Source organism: Gobio gobio (genome assembly GCF_949357685.1).
Source record: "Gobio gobio genome assembly, chromosome: 15".
Taxonomy (NCBI): Eukaryota; Metazoa; Chordata; class Actinopteri; order Cypriniformes; family Gobionidae; genus Gobio; species Gobio gobio.
Window position 1 is genome coordinate 19634967 of NC_137108.1, and position 24370 is coordinate 19659336.

The 24370-nt window shown below is 38.2% G+C and overlaps 2 protein-coding genes across 2 annotated transcripts in view; one reads left to right on the forward strand and one right to left on the reverse strand.

Annotated features, from left to right (window-relative positions):
• pde11al (phosphodiesterase 11a, like) overlaps positions 1–5126 on the forward strand; it is a gene marked incomplete at both ends in the record, with an annotated part of 42401 nt that extends 37275 nt beyond the window's left edge. The window contains 6 exons of the mRNA XM_079837770.1: positions 3498–3598; positions 3902–3979; positions 4060–4123; positions 4523–4597; positions 4694–4777; positions 4857–5126. Coding sequence (XP_079693896.1) covers positions 3498–3598; positions 3902–3979; positions 4060–4123; positions 4523–4597; positions 4694–4777; positions 4857–5126 — 672 coding nt within the window. The remainder of the gene's footprint in view (positions 1–3497; positions 3599–3901; positions 3980–4059; positions 4124–4522; positions 4598–4693; positions 4778–4856) is intronic.
• The window catches only part of gtf3c6 (general transcription factor IIIC, polypeptide 6, alpha), a 1355101-nt gene that overhangs the window by 632273 nt on the left and 698458 nt on the right, over positions 1–24370 (reverse strand). The window lies entirely within an intron of this gene.

The window sequence follows — 24370 nt, forward strand, 5'->3', positions numbered from 1 at the left end:
ATTGACAGTTTATACTTTTTTCAGCAAGTAAAAGAAATTTTAATAAAAATGGCCCCCTTTAGGTTGTGGTACACGCTTCTTTTTGCTATGAAATCTTTTCTGATTTTAAGAATATACTTTATATTGTTAGTAATATTTCAAGATTCAACATTTGCTGGACTTTATCCATACATCATTTTTCAGGAAAACATGATAAAATGTGCATTTTAAGTACATCTCTCAATTATATTGCATTGCAATATATGTTTTGCCCCCACAACAAAAAATACAGAGCTTTGATAATGAAACTCAGCATTTAAATATCTAAGACATATTATTGGGCGACACAACTAATATTTATATGCATTTTATGTAAGTAGTCTGCTATAATGTTATAAAGATCTCATTGATTTACATTTTAGACCTTGTGATATCAAATGGATCTCTTGTGTCTCAGTTGTCTACTATTGATTTAGGGTTATCTGATCATCTGGCCATTTTCTTTGATATGTGTGTATACCTGTTGCCAACATCGCCTCTGTGAAATAGAGATCAGTTGAACCTTCTGACTTTTCTGTTTTTATTGATTCTTCATTAAGTCATTTCTCCTCATCCGATCTTCTGGAGACAAAGGTTGACAAATGTTAAACTCTGTTCTCCTGTCTGGCTCCTCAAAAGTCACACTCTGTTTCATTTGTACATCCTGCTCCTTGGTATACTGATGATTTGCGTATGATGATGAAGACCTCTTGCCGTAAAATGGAGCGTAAGTGGCGTTCTTCAGGTCTGACTGTTCACCAACAAGAATATAAGGCTAAAATTGTTTTTAGATTATTTTTCTAAGATGATTAATGGCAACCAAAGTAATCTGAGGCAACTATTTAATTATATTAACAAATTGCTGAATTGTTATAGGTCCTCGCATGTTACTGCTTCAACTCATCTTTGCAATAAGTTTCTTGATTTTTTTGGTACCAAGATTGATAATGTTCGTAGAGGTATTTGTGCTTCTACTGCATTGTCTTCTTATTCTTTAAATATTTATTTTTCTTCAGGTATTTTTTTTTTCCAAAATTCTCGAGGAGGTTTCTCAAAGGAAAGCAGCTACTTCCTTACTTGATCCCATACCTGTGTCCTGTTGTTTTGAGCATTATAAATGACTCTTTGTGTACTGGGGTTGTGCCAACAGCTTTTAAAACAGCTGCCGTTACCCCGGTACCTAAAAAGACAAATGTTGACAATGATAATCTTTCGAATTTTCGCCCCATATCCCCAATCTCCTAGCCTGACGTTAACTTGTCCTACTCAGATTCTAGTCAGAATATGAGTCTGATACTGCTCCATTGGGCTGTGATTATGAGGCGTGTTTCAACCGAACCAGGAAAGAAAATGCCTCTGCACTCAATTGGATAGACCTACAACCAATCAGAGTAACGGAGTAAGTGACGTCGACGCATAGTTGTCAACAGAACTCAACTGCACGCATGCTGGAAGAAGTAGAAGAATTTTAATTACTCATCTAGAAACTGTCTTTGGGGTTTCTGATACTGCACTTAATTGGTTCAAGTCCTAGTGCGCAGTTTATTGCCATGGGTGGATTTAGGTCTGAGGTCGGTGTTGTGCAATCTGGAGTTCCTCAGGGATCAATTTGGGCCCTTTGCTTTTCAACATTTCTATTTTTCCACTTGGTCAGCTTTGGAGATCTCTTGGTCTAAAATGTAATTTTCATGCAGACAAAACTCTGATTAACATACACTTAAAACCGAATGAAACTGTGCCTGTTGATTTTACTTCTAAATGTATTTCTAAGATAAACGAATGGATGTCTCAAAATCTCTTAACAGTGAGAAGACTGAGATTATGCTTATTGGTTCACCCCACCAACTACGTAATGCTGGGTTGGTTACCTTAACTGCTGATGGTTCAATTATGGAGCATCAAACAAAATTGAAGAATATGGGGGTGATCTTTGATGCAAATCTAACATTTGAGCCACATGTCCAAAATACAATTAAAACATCTTTTTTCATCTTAGAAATGTTGCCAGATTACACACAATGCTTTCTTTTTCTGTTGCTGATTAACACTTTTGTGTTTACCCGTATTGATTATTGTAACGCCTTGTTGGCTGGGGTGTCAAAAGCTACCCTAAACAAATTGCAGGTAGTTCAAAATTCGGCTGCTAGAATCCTTACAAGAACTAGGATAAGAGATCATATTACTCCTATTTTGGAGTCTTTGCATTGGCTCCCGGTTAAGTTTAGGGTTGATTTTAAAAATGTTGATGCTTACTTACAAGGCTTTACATGGGTTGGCACCTCAATATTTGTCTGAGCTTTTAATTCCCTAAGACTGATGGGTGATAGGGCTTTTTCCTCATTAGCTCCAAAACTATGGAATTCCTTACCGATTGAGATAAGGCAAGCTAAATCTCTCTGAATTTTTAAATCTCGCCTTAAAACGTATTTTTTAGGGTAGTTTTCATCTTTTTGGCCATATAAATATCAGCAACGTTTTTTTTTTCTCTATAGGAGTATGAGCCTTAAATTCTCACTATATCAGAAAAAAATATATATATAAATATATATATATACTAGGTTATGGTGCTATATAGCACCGCTGCCATATAAAGGATCTGTTAAGCCGAGTGTGGCTCTTTAGCGGTTCTTTGGGGTGGTTAAGGTGCTATAAAGCACAACTGCCATATAAAGAACCCGTTAAGCCCCTGTATAGTTCTTTAAAGGTTCTCTAACTCTCCCGTAGTCTCTTTTTTGAGGGGAAAGGATTAAAACAACATTAAATACTGTGTATTTCCTGAAGATAACATGGTTCTCAACCTTTTTGCCCCAATGCTCTCCTATAAGGAAATATTCCAGGGCCCCCAAGTGAGACTTTTTGACCTCAGAAAATCATAAAAGTGATTCAAAACAGCGTTTGCCATGGTTGTAAATTCCCATTCATAGCAAACATATGAGAGTGGAGTAACATATCAAAAATCGAAGCAGGAGAATGGGGTGGTGGTGGGATGCAACAACACTGAGAGCTGTCAGTTGCAGTTTAAATTATGTGGAAGGAGGAATACAATTGGAGGATGAGAGAAAGATAAGACATGATGATTGACTGTAGTCTTTGAATGAATGTACCTCTTATGGTTCAACATAGCACCATTTGACAAAGGTTCTGTACAGCCCCTTTAAAGATATGGTGCTATAGCACTTAAAGCCACTTTTAGTGCAACATTTGTATTTAGAGTGCACTATTATGACTAATATATGAGTATTATTTCATATGTCTGCCCTTATGGGGTTAAGTTCTCAAATACAAATGTGGACATAAATGATTATGGGGGACATTAAATATGAAATGTTGCTCTTTCCTTTTATATTCATTCAATTGTACTAAATAAAGTGGGCCAGATTACACATCTTGCCCCACTCTCCCCCTACTATTGCAAATAACTCTGACAAATTTGTCATCGTTTTCTCATTGTTTTCTGAATAATGTCTAACCTTCAACAGGGTCACAACATTTTTGCTAATCTATGCTCCAAGGAGTACAGCAACATGATGCAGATACTGAAACAGGCCATTCTGTCCACAGATCTCACCTTGTACTTCAAGTAAGTCATAGTGTCAAGTGGAATATTTGTTTAAATATAATTATTAAAATGGGTAGTTGTCCTCAGCTTTAAATAGCTCTAAATATACCACCAGGTGGATGTAATTCATGTTTAGGCCACAGAGAGGCGCCCTTTGAATGGAGGCAGAAGATGTGATGTTAAGCCCCTTTTGTGGCTTTTGTTCAAATCCTAAAAGCCTGCAAGATCTTCACCATAAGGAAGATTAAATAAAATGTAAACTTGAACGCAGTGAAAGATCCTTCAATTTTTTTGTTTTGTTTTGTTTTCCATTGGTCATAAAAGAAGAAGAACCCAGTTCTTTGAGTGCGTTCTCTCTGGACAGTTCAGTTGGAGTAATGAAGAACACAGAGACATGTTCAGGTGAGTGGATAAAGCTTTTAAAAAGGATAACAAAAATGCCAGGAGCTGCTGTAAATGGTCTTAATATTTCAACACACCAGGTCTATGCTGATGACCGCCTGTGACTTGGGTGCAGTGACTCGACCATGGGAGATCTCAAAACAGGTCAGACAGACCTTGCAAAAAACAAACCAAACAAACAAAACATAAAACATTATGTTTAGTCTTGTCTCCCCGTTCAAATATCTAAACATCCTTAAAACATGATCCATTTATTTGAGAAGCAAAACAGATACCATTGTTTACATTCAAATGTATATCTCTATGGCTGAATCCGAAATCGCCCCCTAAACCCTCACTCACTATTCCCTACGTTTGTCCACTAATACAGTTCACTTGAAGTCGGACACACTCGTTATTGCGGTGCAGTGTGGGATTGAATGAGTGCACTCAATAATGTCCACTATGGTTTTCGGACACCACTACAAATGGCTCCCCTCAAATAATGCCCTATTTGACGGTCTAGGGGGAGATTTTGGATTCAGCCTATGTTTCTAATTCCAGGTGGCTGAACTAGTGACCAGTGAATTCTTTGAACAGGGTGACAGGGAGAGATCAGAGCTGAAGCTGACACCAGCTGTGCGTATTCTCTCCCCAACTGATATCTCTGATTTTGCTTAAATTCAAATTGCTTGAATTTCAATTTTATTTTGCTCTTGTTCATTTTGTTTACAGGCCATTTTCGATCGTAATCGTAAAGATGAGCTTCCTGTGCTCCAGTTGGAATGGATTGATGGAATTTGTCAGCCATTATATAAGGTAACAGTTAAGTAAATAAATCAAATGAATTAACTCCAGCTAATAAAATGTTATACACTGATGATAATGTATTTTACAGGCTCTTGTGAAGTTGAATAGGAAGCTTCAACCGATGGCAGATGGAATTGATGCCAACCGAAAGAAGTGGGAGGAGCTTTGCCTGTCCTATCAGCAGACACGGAGAGCCTCTGAATGTGTCTCCAGTCTGAAGGGAGGAGAGACAGAATCCTCCCAGAGTGAAGACTCCACCCACGAGCCTGAATCAAGTCAGAGTGAAGCCACCAATCAGAGCGAAGACTCCACCCACCGTGTGGAGCCAAATCATACCCCAGTAGCCAATTACAAATAAGAGGCATGCTGTGGCAATTAAAGGACGGCCCACTGAGTAATGAGGACTTTGACAGCTTTACTATGTTTACATACACAGAAAACCCTGTTAACCATCTTTTTTCCCCCTTTTTTTAATGGGTTGCTTTGAGACTGACAGTATTTCTATTGTAATTAAAGGGGTAGCACCCAAAAATTCTGTCACCCCCTCTGTTGTTCCAAATTAGTATGACTTCTCAAAATTAGTCACTACCCTCATGTTGTTCCAAACTGGAACATAAAAGAAGATATTTTGAAGAATGTTGGCAACCAGATTCAGCTCCCATTGACTTCAATTGTATTGGCCAAAAAAATATGATCAAATCTGTTTGATTGGCAACTTTCTTCACACCATGATTCTTTTGTGTTCCGCAGAGGAAAGAAAGACCAGGTTTGTAACAACATATGGGTGAGCAAAGGCAGACATAATTTTAATTTTTGTGCGGACTGCACCTTTAATTCAGGCACTTGCAGCACAATTTAAAACATAAATGTTTGATGACTACCTATGGTTTTAAAATGTTTAATAAGAACCAATATTTTCGAGATAAATCAAAAATTATAATGGCATATGTGACAAAACTGAAAATTCAGGTGCAAAAAAAAAATGAATGTCAGAATTTTTAAAGTGTTTAATGCTCAGATGTTGTTCAACGAGTCTGCGCTGCTATTACAAGTTACATGTTTGGTTTTACAAAGCCTAGAATTACCTAAATATAAAACAGAGTTGCTAATAGGATTCTTAAGCTTGAGATTCAGAAACTGAGCACTGATTTGATGAATGTATAAATGAATATCACTGTGATTTTTTTGCTGTTGTCTCTTTAGACTCGCATGGAATCTCTGTTACAACGGCTGGTTGTGTTATAATTTTATATTGAACAGCACTACATACAAATTGTTATAGTTAAATGTTTACGAATGCATCTTTACCTCATGTACTTGTCAATCATAAACTAGTATAGCTATTACTACAACTTTCACTGCATAAAAATACTGTCTTGCACATGATTGCATACCAACTGAATGATTATCAAGAAGGAATGTGAAGAAGCCAGCTATCACATCCTTGATAGTTGATTCCTGACCAAAGTCAAAGCCTGAATTTGTTGCATGCAAAACAGTCATCTGTTGTTGGCATGTGAGTTTCAGTGTTTACTTTAACATGTTGAAATTAAATGTGAAATGGATTGTATTTACATTTTTTTGAATGCATTACGAATGCCATAAAATGCATGTTGCATAGATTTGACAAAAGCAACTTTCTGCTTTAAATGAGAGTTAAACTCTCGGGTTGTGTTGCCAGTCTTGCTACTAATGTTTATCGGTGTGCACAGTCAGATTATGCTCATTCAGTTCAGTTTGTCTGCCTTATTAAAATGAAATGTAACTATTTTTGCATTTATTATGATTCGACGTTTCAAAAAAAAAAAGAGAGAGAATGCATTTATATTCATACCGTAAAAAAGAAGGCCAGAAATAGCTTTTATATTTTATTAGCTATATCATAAAATGTTCATATATCATTCTTGGTGCCTCAGCTGGTCTCTTTCAGAGAGATTCTCATAATGTATTTCAATGGATCATATATCCATCAAATGCCACATGACTATGATATCTGTGCAGTTTGTACAGGGTCTTTTCTCGCCAGACTGATAGCTGGTCATTTTCCTCAGGCTGTTTTGTAAATAAAGAACACTGTGATGCAAACAGGTGTGTTGATGCGTGATTGGCTGCATGAAACCTTGCATGAAATGTCTCATAAGTCATATTAACATTCAGAAACATACTATGTGCAAATCTCAAAACTCATTTCCCAGCCTAACCGTTCATGCATATGAGTTTTGCGTAACATATATGCTGTAATTTGTAACAAGCCATGAACACAAACAGCCAGCATATAGCTTATGTAAAACAGCATATGCATAAATATTTGGCCTGGGTGAAAGTGTGAGGACTGATGAAAGCGAGTGTTTGAAGTTGTAGCTGCAGAGAGAGAGAGAGAGAGGGGCTTTGTGCCGGACAAGCCGACTGATACAAAAGCAGCGTGGCCGGCTGCATCCAGCTTTGCTCTCTGTAATCTATTATTCAACAGGGACTCAGCTGCCTTCCTGAGGCTTTCAAACCAAGAGAAAACAGGAATGAGGCTCATAACTTCAGTTCTGTGTTTCAGCGCACAATCTCTGCCTTACTCACATATTCAGAACCAGTTCTCTCATTGACCAACTAACAATTCCCATATTGTGTTATATAAAGAACCAAAGTTAAAAAAATTAAATACATTTAAAAAAAATTTGAATAGCAGAAATATTTCACACAAAGACATTGTTTATCTATGTGCCAGATTTACAAACTGTCTAGGTGCAATTTTGGAGTCTTTATTTTGGTGTGGACATGACTATATTAAAAAAAATTCTGTAAACGCTGGTTGTTATTATGTTTTTGGCAGCTTCCACTGACCATGTTGAGACACACATTCCCATATCCAAATGCTTTATGTATTGCTCTCATTCATTACATTGTTTTAGCTCTCCTTTCTTTTACTCACAACTATCCTTTAGGCATGAAAGGTCCCTTAAAACTGTTTTAATTCTTAAAATGTTATGGTTATTTTAATGATACACAATTATAGTTCAGTCATATAATGCTGACAGAAAATGTCATTTATTTATTTTAATATTTTGTTTTAACTTAAGAATATTATCTACAACAAATCAACAGCATATTGTTTCAATATGCTATTGATTTGGTGTAGACAATATTCTTAAGTAAAATAGTTGAAAGTTTAAATAATTGTAGTATATATAGGTAAACAGTATGTATAATGTAAAAAAATATGCTTTTTTAAAAGTGGTTTTCAATACCTTTTTAAGACACCGTTTTAATTTCACCATTTTACACATAAAAGGCTTCTTCTTTATCATAGTTAATTTACATTAATTTCTGCTATACTGTAAACCCTAAAGCTCAAAATAATTTGCTTTATTAGTTTGAGTAGAGCCAACTCAAATTAAACAAATTAGCTCAATCAAATGAACTTTTATGAGTATTTAAAAGGTTTTTTCTTCTTCTTTTGAGTTCACAAAACTGACACATCTGAATTGTTTAATTGTTTTGTGTTTTATGAACTTTAATTGAACTTTAAATTTAAATGAAACTAGGCTGGGATTTATTTCTCAGCATGCTGATGCTATCAAAGCATTGTGTTTCCAATTAGCAAGGTATGAATTAGCTATAAAGCTAGCCAAGTTTCCGCTACTAAAAATATTGTTGATAATTGATAATTTTGTTGATCACTTTAATTCATATTTATGAATTAGCTTACTCAAATATTTGAAGTTAAGACCAATTCAAATGTATGAGTACAAAATAAAAATCAGCAAGTTCTGCTTACTTAAACTTTACATTTCTTAACTTAAAAAAAGTATGTAAATCGATTGCCTCAATCTTTTTAAGTTTCGTCAACCTATTCGAGTTTACTGTGTAATATACAACACAGAATATCATGCAGGCAAAAAATTAAGATGGATTTGTGGCCAGTTGAATATAACATAACAACTAACAGTATGGCAATGCACTCTTTAAAAAGCGAGACTGCATGCTTTGCAGTAATACACAACATCTTCTTTAGTAATCGCAAAGGCATTCATCACATAGAAAATAACCAATAGAGGCTGAGGGAGAGGAAATGTATAATGCTATGAGGCTATTTATATAATAATAATACAGGAATAACAATTACATTCAGCAGAATATAGAAAAGCTCCAATTTATTTTATGATACTGAATCAATTTGAAGAACTGAAACCCAAAATAGAGGCGGTATGAAATAAATAGGCTATTAACATTAATGTATGCATATTTGCGCCGGAAACTTGACACTGACAAGTTAATTTTGCATATAAATTGTTCATTTCTATGCCTATAGATTTCTGTCATAATAAATTAGGGCTTTAACACATAATAAAGAATCGCATTAGGCTATATATTAATTATTCATTTTGTTGTTACAGTGCAACAATGATTAGGAAGGTTGTAGTTTGCACAAATAAATCTTGATGACAATCAAAAGCAAATGCAGTCTGCTCATATTTTTAATAATCTTCAATAATCAAGTCATGAGTCTGGATTTGAAAACAAATGTGAACAGAACTAAATGCTACATTTAGAAATTAAAATGTATTTTGAGTAAACTGCTGTGGTTCAATGTTTTGCTCTTTTTACAATGAATGTGACCACGTGGCTCAGAGTTTGTTTTAAAGAGTGTAGATAAGTCTAAGGATGTATCCAAAGGTTGTCACATTTCATTTTATGTCATCCTTTGTTGGGATTGAAAGTCTATGAGGCCAAACATTTAAATTGAGAGGTCAAAACTGATTTAATAATTTTATATCTAGAGAGAGGTTTACATTGTTATCCCCAAATACCATGTGTTTTTAGTTCAACATTTTGCCATAAGTGATTCGAAATGTAAAGCAATGCCTCTCTGAGCTCATAAGCCTCTCATAAAGTCATTTTATGTGCATCTTCAAATCCCTGTGGTTTGAAAAAAATACAGTGCATCAAATAAATAAAAGCTCTGTTTTCACAGTTCAAGCAGAGATTTATACCCGCACACATGAAAGTCAAAAAGCGCACTCTAGAATTCCCAGTAAAGTTCAGGGCGCTTCGGCTTCAGCTTGAGTGCTGACAGTGGAGTACGTCCAACCCTGTCTGCTCTTAACCCTCCTGACCGAGAACTCTATATTAATTGGCCCAAGATGCCAGTGTCAGATTTGAGTTCAATGATTATTTATACAGAAACAATACATCAGATTCTTCTAGCTTATATAAGTATGTTGCTCATATGCTTTTCCCTTGAGGACGAAATCATGCTTTAAACCCAACTCCCTGCTACTCACGCCAGACTCAATGGCACATTGGCCTTTGCGTTAATGCCAAAACTACTGTAGAAGTTTTTATGAAGATGCTCCAGTCCGCAAATCAATTACGGGTGGGAAAAGTGTGTGCGTGGCTATCTCCTATCCTCTTCATGTCTGCATGCATCCCACAATCAAAGAGATCTCAGCACTTTGACTTGTTGGTGAAAAATTCATGTGAGAGAAGTTACGCAACTCTAGTTCCTATTCGGCTCTTCAGTGCATTTAAAAACAGGCTTAAACAAAGACCTAGAGAGAAATGGAATTATAGGGACTGGATACTATACTCCTCTATCTCCCTCTGCCTGTCTTTTTTTTAAGGATTGGTTATTAATGCAGTGTTGCATAAGACTTCAGGGGAGAGTATAGGAAATTATAAACCTTTGAGTTATTTTTGGATAATACACACTACAGTGGCTTTAGAACTTCACTGCAGACTCAAGTGAAAGAGTTTTGTACAGTAGATGTCTGTGCCATGTTTCTTTTTAGCAGTTAAAACCACAAACAAATGGCGTGTGATAGCCTAATGGCTGGAGCCACACTAAAATCTTTTAACATAATCTTTGAAAAGATTTCCTTTATAGAGTGTCACTCGCCCTTGCTGTTTACGTCTTGTCAGTAAGTAGGCTAAAGAAAAGACCGGTTTCTTTGGTGAAAGATGCTACCTGCACAAACGACACATTTATATATATATATATATATATATAGGTATGTACGTTCTTACTGTCAGTGGGTCTTATGGTGATCACAGGCAACAACACCATTAGATTCAACCGGACAGAACAACGTTCTGGAATAAGCACAACTGACGTAAATACAATGACTGCCTCTGAAAGCTTTGGCATCTGACTTGTTGCTCTATCAGGCAGTGTTTGAGCATGAAGATATCTCACAAAACTGATGCTGCGTTCACACAGTGTGAATCACACCATGTTGTAATTACCGTAAATAAGGCACGTGATGCTGTACTTGGAGCTGTTCCTCCTTATGCTCGCGAATCACTCTCACTGTATTTTGATGTAAGGCTATCCACCCTATTTTCCAGGTAAGAGCGGGAGCAGTAATTTGAAATTGTAATGGATCTGGCTTCCGGTGTCATTTGCTTCCAGTTATTTCTAGCTGTGCAAAACAGCTTGTTATGATACAGCTGTTCGATATTGCAAACTGGTATTTCTTACCACATTATTTTAATGTATTGTCTTAATTAAACATGTTGGTTTGTAGCAAAAACGCTCCGGTTACTAAAGTAACCTCAGTTCCCTGAGATAATGGGAACGAGCATTGTGCGAAACACGCTTTTGGGAAACCCACTTATGGCATTTCAGCCCGCTAAAACGGATGGAGCCGACTGCCTAAATAAGTTGCCACAGAATGTCAGAAAGCGGCAGCGTCGACTCACATGCAGCTGTATAGCACGGCAGTGTATGCAATGCTCATTCCCGTTATCTCAGGGAACCGAGGTTATGTTAAGCCGCGTTTCCACCGCAGGAACTTTCCCCAGGAACTAGGGACTTTGGGGTGGTTCTCGGTGTGTTTCGACCGCAGGAACCAGGGTCTAAATGAAGTTCCGGGTAAATATTTCCCCCTCCAAATGGCCCTGCTCGCGAGGTAGTACTTTTTCAAAGTTCTGGAACTTTCGGGGGTGGGACTTGGGCACTGAACATGCTGATCGGTTGAGCTCACGCAGCATTTTATTTCAACCAGCATTTTTAAAAGTCTTTTGCGAGGTTCGTTCTGCGTTCAGTAAATATCAGTCTTGCTCTTTCTGTCCGATGGCGCGTGTTCGTCTCAGCAATCTCACGGTCAATAATAGCTGATAATAACATACGTTCGCACAAAATGATTACTGTCCGTCGCTGACTGGGAGGAACAGTCGCACACAGTCCTACATCACCAGACTAATTTTCCTAATCTTCACTTCTTCGCTAGTACTTTAGACCGCAGTGGAAACGCAGACAGTAGCAGGTCTGGGGGAAAAAAAGTTCCTGTAAAAAAAGTTCCTGGTACAAATTGTTCCGGGTAATTTCGGTGGAAATGGGGCTTTTGTAACCGGAGCATTGTCTTTCGAAACAGTCTCTCACAGAACAGAACAGAACAGAAGCTCTCCTACGAGCCCAGTCCTAGGGTGCTGCTACGAGGGCCCTAGGCAACATAGGCTAACTATTGAGGCTGAGGCCACAGGGCTGGAGCCTCAGCAAAGACAGTCCAGACCACTATTTAGGGGTGCAGGACAATCAAGCGGACGTCCAGGTTATAAAGCCTAGCGAAGGTAGGCGGCGAATACCAGTCGGCTGCCGCACAAATATACTCAATGGAGATTCCGCTGGACCAAGCCCAGGAGGAGGCCATTCCCCTAGTGGAATGGCAAGCCAGGGCAATAGCATCAACTATCCAGCGGAATAATCTCTGCTTCGTAATTGGCAGCCCTTTAGAGCAGCCTCAGAAACACACAATGAGCTGCTCTGATTGCTGAAATTGGCCAGAGCGCTCCAGATATGTTCTGAGGGCCCAGACAGCGGAAAGTAAGTTAACGCCCTGCTCATCCAAGGCAGGGGAAGCTAACAGATTAATTATTTGCTCAATAAACGGAGTGGAGAGCACCTTAGGCACATATCCATGCCTGGGTTTGAGGACCTCACAGTTGTTAGGCCCAAACTCTAAGCAGGAAGCGCTCAACAAGAGCGCCTGCATTGCGGCCACACGCTTGACCAACGCTAATTATAGCAGCTAGCAGCCACTTGTTGCGGTTCGAATGGACAGGACAGGTCCAAGATCTGAACAAGATAAGGGCGAGGCAAGTTAAGTCTCCTGGCTCCCCTGAAGAACTTGATGACCAAGTCGTTCCTTCCTACCGACCGTCCGGCGGTGGCCGCCATGTATACCTTGAGGATGGAAGGTTTATGCCTCTTATCCAGCAGCTCCTGTAAGAAGGACAGAATGGCTGATTGCCCGAGTCCCATCCCACGCCTGGCATCAGGGACGTTTGCGCCTCAGGGTGGACCACCGCTGTGTTCTTGGAAGGAATCCCTATATCGGACAGGCGTCCGATTGGGCAGATCCTTTCGGGAGAAGATCACAGGGAAAACATCTCGCTTAGGGGAGAGAGAGTCGCCATGCACTAGTTAAAACGCACATAGGCTCGGACTGCTGTTTCTTAAATGGGAGAGCACGAGGGGTGGGGCCGCTTTCATTGAAGCTGCCTCAGCATGAGCTCAGGCCAGGCAAGCAATGCACTCACTGTACTCGTCTGTGCCCATGCAGGGCACCTCTATACACACCACAATCATGGCGCGGCATTTTGTATCAGACACCGCCAAAGTTTGCTTAAATACGCGTGAAATCTGCTCTTTTGATCTCTGCCGGATGGCCACAGGGGAGAAGCGCTGAGTAGCAGGCTTCTTCTATCTTCCTTCATCGGAGTCGAGGAGATCTTCGCACTGAAGGAGAAAGATAATGATTAAATGCCATTCGTTGCCGACTAATATAGGCAGTTCGCGGCGCTCGTTTTGGCGGGCTGAAATACCATAGGTTTGTGCAGCTGGTTTGAGAAATCCCTTTAGTGAGGTACCTTCGTGGGCAAATGCTGTTTGCAGTGTAATTGCCTATAAGGCAACAAGGAAACAAGTCAGCTACCTAAGTTTTCAGACGCGGAAAAACACACCTTAAATCTGCAGTGGTCAGGTGGTACAGTGGCCACTTGGTACAAAGTCGTAGCTCTCAGAAAATTATGAGTTTACACGTTGTATTTACAAGTTCTTCAAGCATGTGGGGGCTTTTTACAGTTTAGAATAATTTCAGTAATTATGACATGGCGCGAACGCAGCACTGGAATATTTGATTACTCCAATACTAATTTCTCACTAGAAATGACATCAAAAGTGGAAAACGTTGGACAGAAACGTACATTTCCACACAAACTGACCACCAACCGCAACTTTCAGATGCCATGTTTATTTTTTAACTCAAATGTCACGAAATGAAACCCACAGAATTGTGGGATATCAAAGGCAGCGAAGGATACATACATGCTGCCTTCAAAAGCCAATCAGATGAAGGTATCTCAGGAGACAGGAAGGACGGACCATTGGTTTCCGACGTGCCTTAATGCCTTCCTACTTTGGAATGCATCTTCCGAAGGCAGCATTGGACCCAGCCAACAACTCCACAATTAACTTGTCATTTGATGTTCTAACCACAGGTGATAGAGGTGCCATAGTTTTACACCACCTGTTATTTACACAGTTGGTAATTGGTATACGTAAGATGTCGTAATCGTAACTACTTTAATTTGAAACAGATAAATATTGTGTTACAAAAATGTGTTGACTTACAATAATTTGTCCCTTGAATTTTTTTAATAACTTTGATGTGGAAAGTTCCTTGACATTTGACACACTCATTATTGAACACTGATGGTTTATTCTGTGTTATTTGTACAGTTATTTGATACTGTACCACAGCAGTAAGCGTGAAAAAAAGAAAGAAAATATATTTATTTCATGATCCCCAATTCTCAACATACTCAACTTGAGTGTTTAAGGCTTACACACATTGAGTTGCCATCTTCTCATGGATAATGACACCTGAACCATTTTCAATAGAGGGGTATGAAATGATATCCCAGATGAAAGAAACACTTCACACATTATCTTTGTAGTAATAATGTAAACATAATTCAGTTCCAAGCCAAGCCCTGACACTAAAACACCTGCAAAATTAGAGCGCTGCCCTCATTTTGATGGAAATTGCATTATTATTTCCATATGATTCTGAGCAAGCCTCAGCAGAACTCTTCTTATGTTGCTGATGAAACTGCAAGTGCAAGTCTTTTTTACACCAGTAATGAACGACATCACACAGATTCACTAGAACTCTGGGGTATGCTTTTCTCCTAAAATAAAGAAGAAGAAAAAACTCTTTGACTCTTTGAAATGCAAGCACTATATCTTAAATTCTGAATGTTCACATTCATTCACAGATATTGCTGAATAAGTCACACCCTTTCAATAAGATTCTAGCAGTTTTTAATAGTACCAATGTTTTATGAATTATCATGGCAACTTTCCATATAAATGACAGAATAATTGATTTCCCCCATGTGTTACAATTGTGTTGGCTGCTACATAAATAACTTGCAGTTGCTATATATAAAAAATGCCTAACAAAGTTGTTTTATCTGCTGTAACCAAAAATAGGCTTCCTAAAATTTCCAACATCAATAGTCTTACTCTTAACATGCATGCATGCAAATAGTGTTCAAAACACCATTTTAGTTGGCTAAGTAATAATAAAATCATTTTCATTTGCTGTACAGTAGTGTCCTCCAGTGGCAAAAATGGAAAATGGAAAACATAACTTCTGATTTATGTTCTGTTCTGTTATGCTCTATTCCTCCTGTGTGGCTGAAGAGAAGAAGGAGGAGGACGGCCAAATGAAGGAGACAGAAAACCCCTTTCAAACCGACTAACTTCTTTCTTTTTAACATTTGTTTCAGATAAGAGCAGTGCAACAGTTGAGCTGAGTTTTAAAATGATCACGGGATCTTAGAGTTCTCTCTTTCAGGATAATTTACCGCTGCAGGGCCATGTCACCATGACAGCTGACCCCGCCTCTCTGTCCTGACAGGCTAGTTTTGGATTCTTTCAATAAAAGCCCTTTGATTGCGCACTGGGGCACCTCAGGGTTCCCTGAATGGCTGTCAGAGCTGTCAGAGTGATAGACGGGTGGGTATTTTACCTCAGAAAGTAACAAGCGAGGCGTTAACTCTACAAGTGTAAGACCTCTGCCATTCAAATGGTAACCTCTCTCAGGCAGATACATTCACTGCTTAAAACCAGACAGCTGAACAAAAGTGGATTGAGATATACACATCTATAGCATCTCTCTAAAACTCGCCATAAATGAACAATTCTTTCATTAGCCATACTCAAAATATTTAAATTCAGATTGAGTAATCAGGTTAAGTCAGACAGAGATCACGTTTTCTCACTATTTAAAGCTGTATAACACTCTGTTATGCAAAAGTCAAGAATCAAGCACTTACTTTCCTTTAATATAATGTTTTAACTGAATTGAGCTGGATAATGACTAACTTTTGCAACATTGACACCATTATTGAACTGAATGAATCAACATTGAACTGACTTGAGCTGAATAATGACACTGTTGCCTTCTGTAGAGCTGCTAAATTAAACTTGTTTCATTATTGATGAACTATGCAACAACTGACAATTCATTGAAACAACACTGAACTAAATTGAGTTGAATAATGACACTATTATATGCTATTGAGCTGCTTTACAGCTGAAATTGAATTTGTTACATAATTTATGAATTTTAACACTGTTGTTTTCCTGTGTATTAATGTGAAGCTGCTCTGAAACTATCTGTATTTTATAAAGCACTATGTGACATGATTTGACTATAAAGTATTGATTGTCATTTAATAAGAACAAACAAGCCATTTGGAGGAAAAACACAAAGATAAAGTAAAGGGCATAAAAGCCAGGGAGTCTCATAGTCTGCAGATGTCCAGTGGGCCGTATTCAAAGCTCAAACTATATGGACAGTGATTGGCCAGATATAGACCCAGGGACCGGTGATGGTCTGTTTCCTGTCGTCTGTGGAAGACAATCTTTCTGCTGTATATGAATATTTTAACAAGGTCAGAAGACAAAGGGCACTTAATGACCCTAATGCATTTTACTTATCGATCGAAACACTTCACAGATGAACATAAGCTGAGCGCTATATTCATCACATGCATACATAACTGATTTGTGAAGAGAGAACATTTTGACAAACCCTGATAGATTAACCACTGTGAAAGCTATCAAGAAAATGGACCCTGTGTGCTGAAGTATGAAACAATACTGTTTTTTTATGTTTTTGAAAGTTTAGTCTCTTAATCTCACCAAAAAGGCTGAATTGATTTGATCAAATATATTTTAAAATGTAATTTATTCCTGTGATGGCAAAGCTGAATTTTCAAGTCTTCACTGTCACATGATCCTTCAGAAATCATAATATTCTGATTTGGTGCTAAATAAACATTTCTTGTTATTATTAATGTTAAACACAGTTGTGCAGCTTAATATTTTTGTGGAAACTGAATTTTTTCCAGGATTTTTTGTTCAAAAGAACAGCATTTGCTATAAATATAACTTTTTTTGTAATATTTATTCATATTAGAAATGTCTTTACTGTCTTTTTTGATCAATTTAATGCGCATTTGCTAAATAAAAGTATTGGTTTATTTTCTTTAAAAAAAAAAAAAATCTTTTGAATGGCAGTGTATCATGATTTCCAAATATTACAACCGAAACCAGTTAAATTGTAATAATATTGTAGTAATATTTCACAGTATAACTGTTTTTACTGTATTGTTTAACACATTAATGCTGCCTTGATGAGATTAAGAGACTACTTTCAAAAACCTTAATGTTTCCAGACTTTTGACCGGTAGTGTAATACCTAAATAATATACATATACTGTACATCAGTGAACGAGTCAGTGGCCAGATTAGAGTGAACCCGCCACAAAAGAGCGAGCTGTTGTGTTTGATTTCCTCCAGCAGCTGCCGCACTGTTTTCAACGCAATGCATGTCTGTTTTGTGTTTCACACAGAGTCGCAGTTCAAGGTAACATGAAGCGGCCCTCGGCTCCCAGCAGCCTCATTAGTTCTCTAATGCTCTAATCTGTATGGTTTTGTGAGACTGGCCACTCAATAAGGCTGATTTATCTGGGTCTAACATATGGCTGTCCCTGTGCTAACATTTGGACAGAGAAGAGACAAAATGTTTTAGTAGTTCATGTGTCGGATCAAAGAACGACGCTCAGAGGCCTCCAACCTCAGTGAAGAAAAATCTGACTAACCATGCATGAAAAGGCAGCATTTCTATTCTATGCTGCAATGTACTAGTGTTGCCAAATAACTCTGAATAGAGAACATTAGAAGACCATCTGCATGAAAAGATTTTTTTTGACTCTGCAATTCAAAATAAAGACTAATTAAAGAAATATTCTGGGTTCAGCTCAATTGGCATGAATTTGTGGCATAATGTTGATTACCAAAGAAATTAATTTCCACTTGTCAAAAGATGTTTCAAAAGTATAGTCACAAGACAAAAATGCAATTTGACAAAGTAACACCTTAACCCCTAAAATGACTTTAGCAATGATTATTTAATTAGCTGTACACCTTCAATTTTAACAGAACATTTTTAAAAAAAATTATAAACTTCACATTTCTATGTTTAAATCCTACACACAGTGGCCTCATTCACTTCTATTGTAAGTACCTGAACAAATTCTTGATATACACTATATTGCCAAAAGTATTGGGACACCCTTCCAAATCATTGAATTCAGGTGTTCCAATCACTTCCATGGCAAAATGTGTATAAAATCAAGCACCTATGCAGTGGTGTAAAGCATGCCACCACTGGACTCTAGAGCAGTGGAGACGTGTTCTCTGGAGTGATGAATCACACTTCTCCGTCTGGCAATCTGATGGACAAGTCTGGGTTTGGCGGTTGTCAGGAGAACGGTACTTGCCTGACTGCATTGTGCCAAGTGTAAAGTTTGGTGGAGGGGGGATTATGGTGTGGGGGTTGTTTTTCAGGGGTTGGGCTTGACCCCTTAGTTCCAGTGTAAGGAACTTTTAATGCTTCAGCATACCAAGGCATTTTGGACAATTTCATGCATCAAACTTTGTGGAAACAGTTTGGGGATGGCCCCATTCTGTTCCAATATGACTTTGCGCCAGTGCACAAAACAAGGTCCATAAAGACATGGATGAGCGAGTTTGGTGTGGAGGAACTTGACTGGCCTGCACAGAGTCCTGACCTCAACCCGATAGAACACCTTTGGGATGAACTAGAGCATCCAACATCAGTGCCTGACCACACAAATGCGCTTCTAGATTATTGGTCAAAAATTTCCCATAAACACACTCCTAAACCTTGTGGAAAGCCTTCCCAGAAGAGTTGAAGCTGTTATAGCTGCAATGGGTGGGCCAACTCCAAATTAAACACTACGGATTAAGAATGGGATGTCATTAAAGTTCATGTGCATGTACAGGCAGGCGTCTCAAAACTTTTGGCAATATAGTGTGTATGAAAAGAAAGAAAAGGAAAAAATTTGGTCCCACATTAGGTGGCCTTAACTACTAAGTACTTACATCAAAAAATAAGTTCAATGTACTTATTGTGTTCAGTCTTGTGTTAAGTCTTAATACATTATACAGCATTGCAGGTGAATTAAAATTAAATGATTTTCAGATATTGTAACTGGAAATTGTATTCTGCTCTATGTGCTCTTAATAACATTAAACAAAAGAATGAAAGTTTACAATAAAATGGCCACTTCCTCTGCAAGTGTAGCCTACCATTCTAAACCCCATCTGTATTGTCTTTTTGAACATGCACTGAGGCTTCATCCAAACATTACTTTGAACTGAAAGTATTTCACATGCATTTCATCATCTATTTGCTTGACAAGGAAACAGAGGGAGAAAGGACAAAAAGACGTGTCTTCCTCTAGTATGGGAGGACCTCCACTCCTCAACTGATGTGTCTATGATTAAGAGCTCACCCCAGCACCTCCTTTTTTGTCAGATGGACATCAACATATAACTCACTTTGCTGGACAAACAAGGACAAGATCTGAGCGGCAACTAGGCAACCTAAAGCATGTCCTCCTCCTAGTCCACTGGGAAGATCTAAAAGATGTGCAGTCGCAGGGTTGGGGTGATTGTGCCCGCAGTGGGAGATTACGCTGAAGATTCAGAGTGATTCATAGGAGGTGAAGAGGCTGGAGAATGTGTGGATAGAGCAGCGTTATTTACATTAGTGCACCATCTGAGGCATTCGGTCGTCCTCCCTACAATACACTTATCTGACCTCCAACACACACACACACACACAGAGAGAGAGAGAAGGCGAGAGAGAAGGCGAGAGAGAGGGCTGTGTAACAAAAGAAAGATGCCTTCATTCAAATGCCTAGAGGACTCCCTTCACCTCTTTTCTCTTCTTTCTTTCTCTGTCTTCTTTCTTCTGACTCTTCTGTTTACCTAGATATCTACTAAGAAAACGGTGTATTCATTTCGGGGTATATTATTGTTAAAATGGTTTTAATTCATTTATTTGCTTTTATTTACTAACTTAAAATGTTTATAAAATGTCTACAGTAACAACCTGTTAACTTGTTAAAGGGTTAGTTCCAAAAATGAAAACGCCTGTTCCGTTCCAAACCCATAAGACTTTTGTTCATCTTCGGAACACAAATGAAGCTCTTTTTGATGAAATCTGAGAGCTTTCTGTCCCTCCTTTGACAGCTTTTGTGCTAAAATACTGTTAAAAAAAGTATGGTCCACTGTGGTCTACAGTAACGAGCTTGGACCAGATGAAAATGAATTAGTTTCATATAATCTACAGTGGAAATCCATCTTATATTTAAAAATATACGTGTAGGCCTACTTTTAAAGTTAAATATTATTAAGTTATATATGTTGTCCCCATATGAATTCATCATGAAAAAAAGTTAAATTAAATTGTTATTGTATGTAATTTTTCATTCTTATTTTTGTAATATGTTATGAACATTAGAGTTTATTATGTCACACTATTTACATTATGTGTTCTTTGTGTTTGTAACAGATAGTTATTAGTCATTGTTAAGGCCAGTTTTGATTAACCTTTACTCATTTTGTGGCCTTTTAATTTACCACCTGTTTGTATGTTGGTCATCAGTATATTTTTAAGTACAAAGCTTATCTAAGTAGGCTGACATATTATTATTGTAATTTGACAAGAGTTTATGAAATTATGATGCTGAATTTCACTACAGTGAATTTGTGGCAAACACAGCTGTCGGTTTTTTACTTTTGTTCATCTTCGGAACACAAATGAAGCTCTTTTTGATGAAATCTGAGAGCTTTCTGTCCCTCCTTTGACAGCTTTTGTGCTAAAAAATTGTTCAAAAAAAGTATGGTCACTGTGGTCTACAGTAACGAGCTTGGACCAGATGAAAATGAATAACAGTATCATATAATCTACAGTGGAAATCAATATTATATTTAAAAATATACGTGTAGGCTTACTTTTAAAGTTAAATATTATTCAATTATATATGTTGTCCCCATATGAATTCATCATGAAAAAAAGTTAAATTACATTTTTATTGTATGTCATTTTTCATTCTTATTTTTGTAATCTGATATTAGAGTATATTATGTCACATTATTTACATTATGTGTTCTGTCAGTAACAGTTTTGATGAACCTTTAGTCCTTGTGTGGCCTTTTATTTTACCACCTGTTTGTATGTTGGTCATCAGTATATTTTTAAGTACAAAGCTTATCTAAATTTGACAAGAGTTTATGAAATTATGATGCTGAATTTGATTACAGTGAATTTGTGGCAAACACAGCTGTCTGTACTTTTAACAGGATTTTTTTTTTTAAAAGTGTATTTATTTATTTTAGGGAAAAATCCTTGCAAGATACCAGACATATTTCCATCAGCGTTCCTTCAGCACAATGCATTCTGCAGGCTGTGGTCAAGGGAGCGGAGATGCTTGAGCTCTCTACATGTTTCTCTGCTCTCTCTCTCTGACCTTAAAACAATCAGAGTAAACACACAGAGGCCCCTGAGAGAGCCCAGACCCCTACTGTGTCCTCAAAACCTGCACTCTCCAGCGTGCAGCCTTAATCAAACATACTGTCATGCTGTTTACTAGAACACACAGGGGAAACAAAGTGTAGGAGCCCCTAAGTCTCAGCGTTAACCAGGACCATCTGAGCGTGTGTGTGTTTGTGTAAGTGTTTTAGAAGACAGTGTAGCCTGCTGGGTATTTACTGTGTATGTTTGGTGAAGACATCCCAAATCCTTATATTTGATTTCTTTCCTGTGTTTCGATATGTATTGCGTGTTTGAACAAAAACAGAAGTCCGTCTGTGTTCGACTGCTTCATTTCCTTTCCAGCAAGCCTGTTTCCTGCCCAAACGTGGCTCCTCACAGAGGGAATTCAGAAAAGGATCAATTGCACTTGTTACATCTCAGGTTTCCCTCTCCCCACCCCCCTTACTTAACTCACACAGGACTGAATTCTCAGCTGCAAGCAATTACTGCAAGGACTCACTGACTAACAGTTTCCAGATTGCCTCTTGATGGCCCCCAAAATTGAGAAAGACAGTCTGGAGTATGGACAATGTAAATCCATTTCTGGTTTTGTCAGTTCCAGACAGCTGGTCGGGCAGACCAAAGGCTGTGGCTTTGAGAACTCAGTGGCAATCTTAACATGAAGACAAATTTTCATCCTTAGCAACCTTTCCATCTCAGAGTAAGGTCATTTTCTCTGAATTGCAAATATTGCGGAGCCAAGAAAATATCTGCCAGTTTTCTCGAGACGCTGTGTTCAAGCAGGGGCTGACAAGTGGAACATATAACAGTTTTGGCTCTACTGTGCAAGAGTGTTAATGTGTCATTCACACTGATTGCTTGATGTATTTATGAGTAAACAAATCAGATACAATGTTTAAAAGAAACATGGGGAAAAAATCTATTGTTTTGACTTCAAAGGTATTATGCAAAAAGAGAAAGCTGTGCACTAGAATGTGATTTCCATATTGCTATACACATCTTGATTACATATCCAGTGTTGTTTTGTTTCCTAAATCTACTTGAAACAGTTTTACTCCTGATTAGTTTAATCTTTGATGGGATTTTGCAGATGTTGAATTTCTCTATGGACTGTTGAACTTTTATTATTGTTGGCTTGTTTGTTTACAGGCTCCAGAAGGAGCAGAAGTAAGACTATCCATTGACAATGTGATGACTGGAGTCGTGCCATATTGCTGGAAGCAGTCGTGAGGACGGAAAGTTTTCTCAAAACGCATGAGAGAAGGAATGGCCTGCAGCCGACGGCTGTCTCGTTCAATTAGTGAGTCAGAGGAGGGACTGTCAGAGGAAAAACATGGCACTGTGGTTTTGTCATGTGCTTAAGACAAATGAGTGCCAGACGAATGCTTGTATTAGTTTTAGCGGAGCCCAAATTTAATTGCATTCTGTAGAGAACCTTTAGAGAAAATATTTGAATTTCCACATATTCATTTAAAAAAAAATGTAAAGTGGTGGATTACCATAGTAGCAAGACTGGAATCAGAAAGAGTACAAAATAACTACAGTTGATACTTTGCTGGAATATCCAGTTTAAGATGGTGTTAGCTGTGTTTTGGAATGTGGAACCTGTTTTCTAGCTTATATGTGTTGGTCATTAACTGTTAGGTAGACCATCATGGACCGGCAACAAAAAAGGCTAGTCAAGCTAGTTTTTGAAAAAGCACTGCTCAGCCAACTTAGGCTAGCAAATGACCAACTTGGACTAACTAATGATCAGTCTGGACCAGTTATTGAACAGCTTGAAGCAGCTAATTAACAACTTTTGACCATTTTAGACCAGTTATTGACTTTCTTGGACCAGCTAGTGACCAGCTTGAGGCTTGTTATAACCAGCTTGGACAAGCCGAGGACCAACTTGAATGTCTAGTTTAGATCTAACCGCCAGTATAGATCAGCTAATAACCAGCTTGCAGCAGCTAACAACCAGTTTAGATCATCAGATAACCAGCTTGGAGCAGCTAACAACTGGTTTAGATCAGGGGATAACCAGCTTGCAGCAGCTAACAACCAGTTTAGATCATCAGATAACCAGCTTGGAGCGGCTAACAACTGGTTTAGATCAGTGGATAACCAGCTTGCAGCAGCTAACAAGCAGTTTAGACCAGTGGATAACCAGCTTGCAGCAGCTAACAACAAGTTTAGATCAGTGGATAACCAGCTTGCAGCAGCTTACAACCAGTTTTGATCAGTGGATAACCAGCTTGCAGCAGCTAACAACCAGTTTAGATCACTAGATAACCAGCTTGCAGCAGCTAAAAACCAGTTTAGACCAGTGGATAACCAGCTTGGAGCAGCTCATGACCAGTTTAGATCAGTGGATAATCAGCTTGGAGCAGCTAACAACCAGTTTAGATCCGTGGATAACCAGCTTGCAGCAGCTAACAACCAGTTTAGATCAGTGGATAACCAGCTTGGAGCAGCTAACAACCAGTTTAGATCCGTGGATAACCAGCTTGCAGCAGCTAACAACCAGTTTAGATCAGTGGATAACCAGCTTGCAGCAGCTAACAACCAGTTTAGATCAGTGGATAACCAGCTTGCAGCAGCTAACAACTGGTTTAGATCAGGGGATAACCAGCTTGCAGCAGCTAACAACCAGTTTAGATCATCAGATAACCAGCTTGGA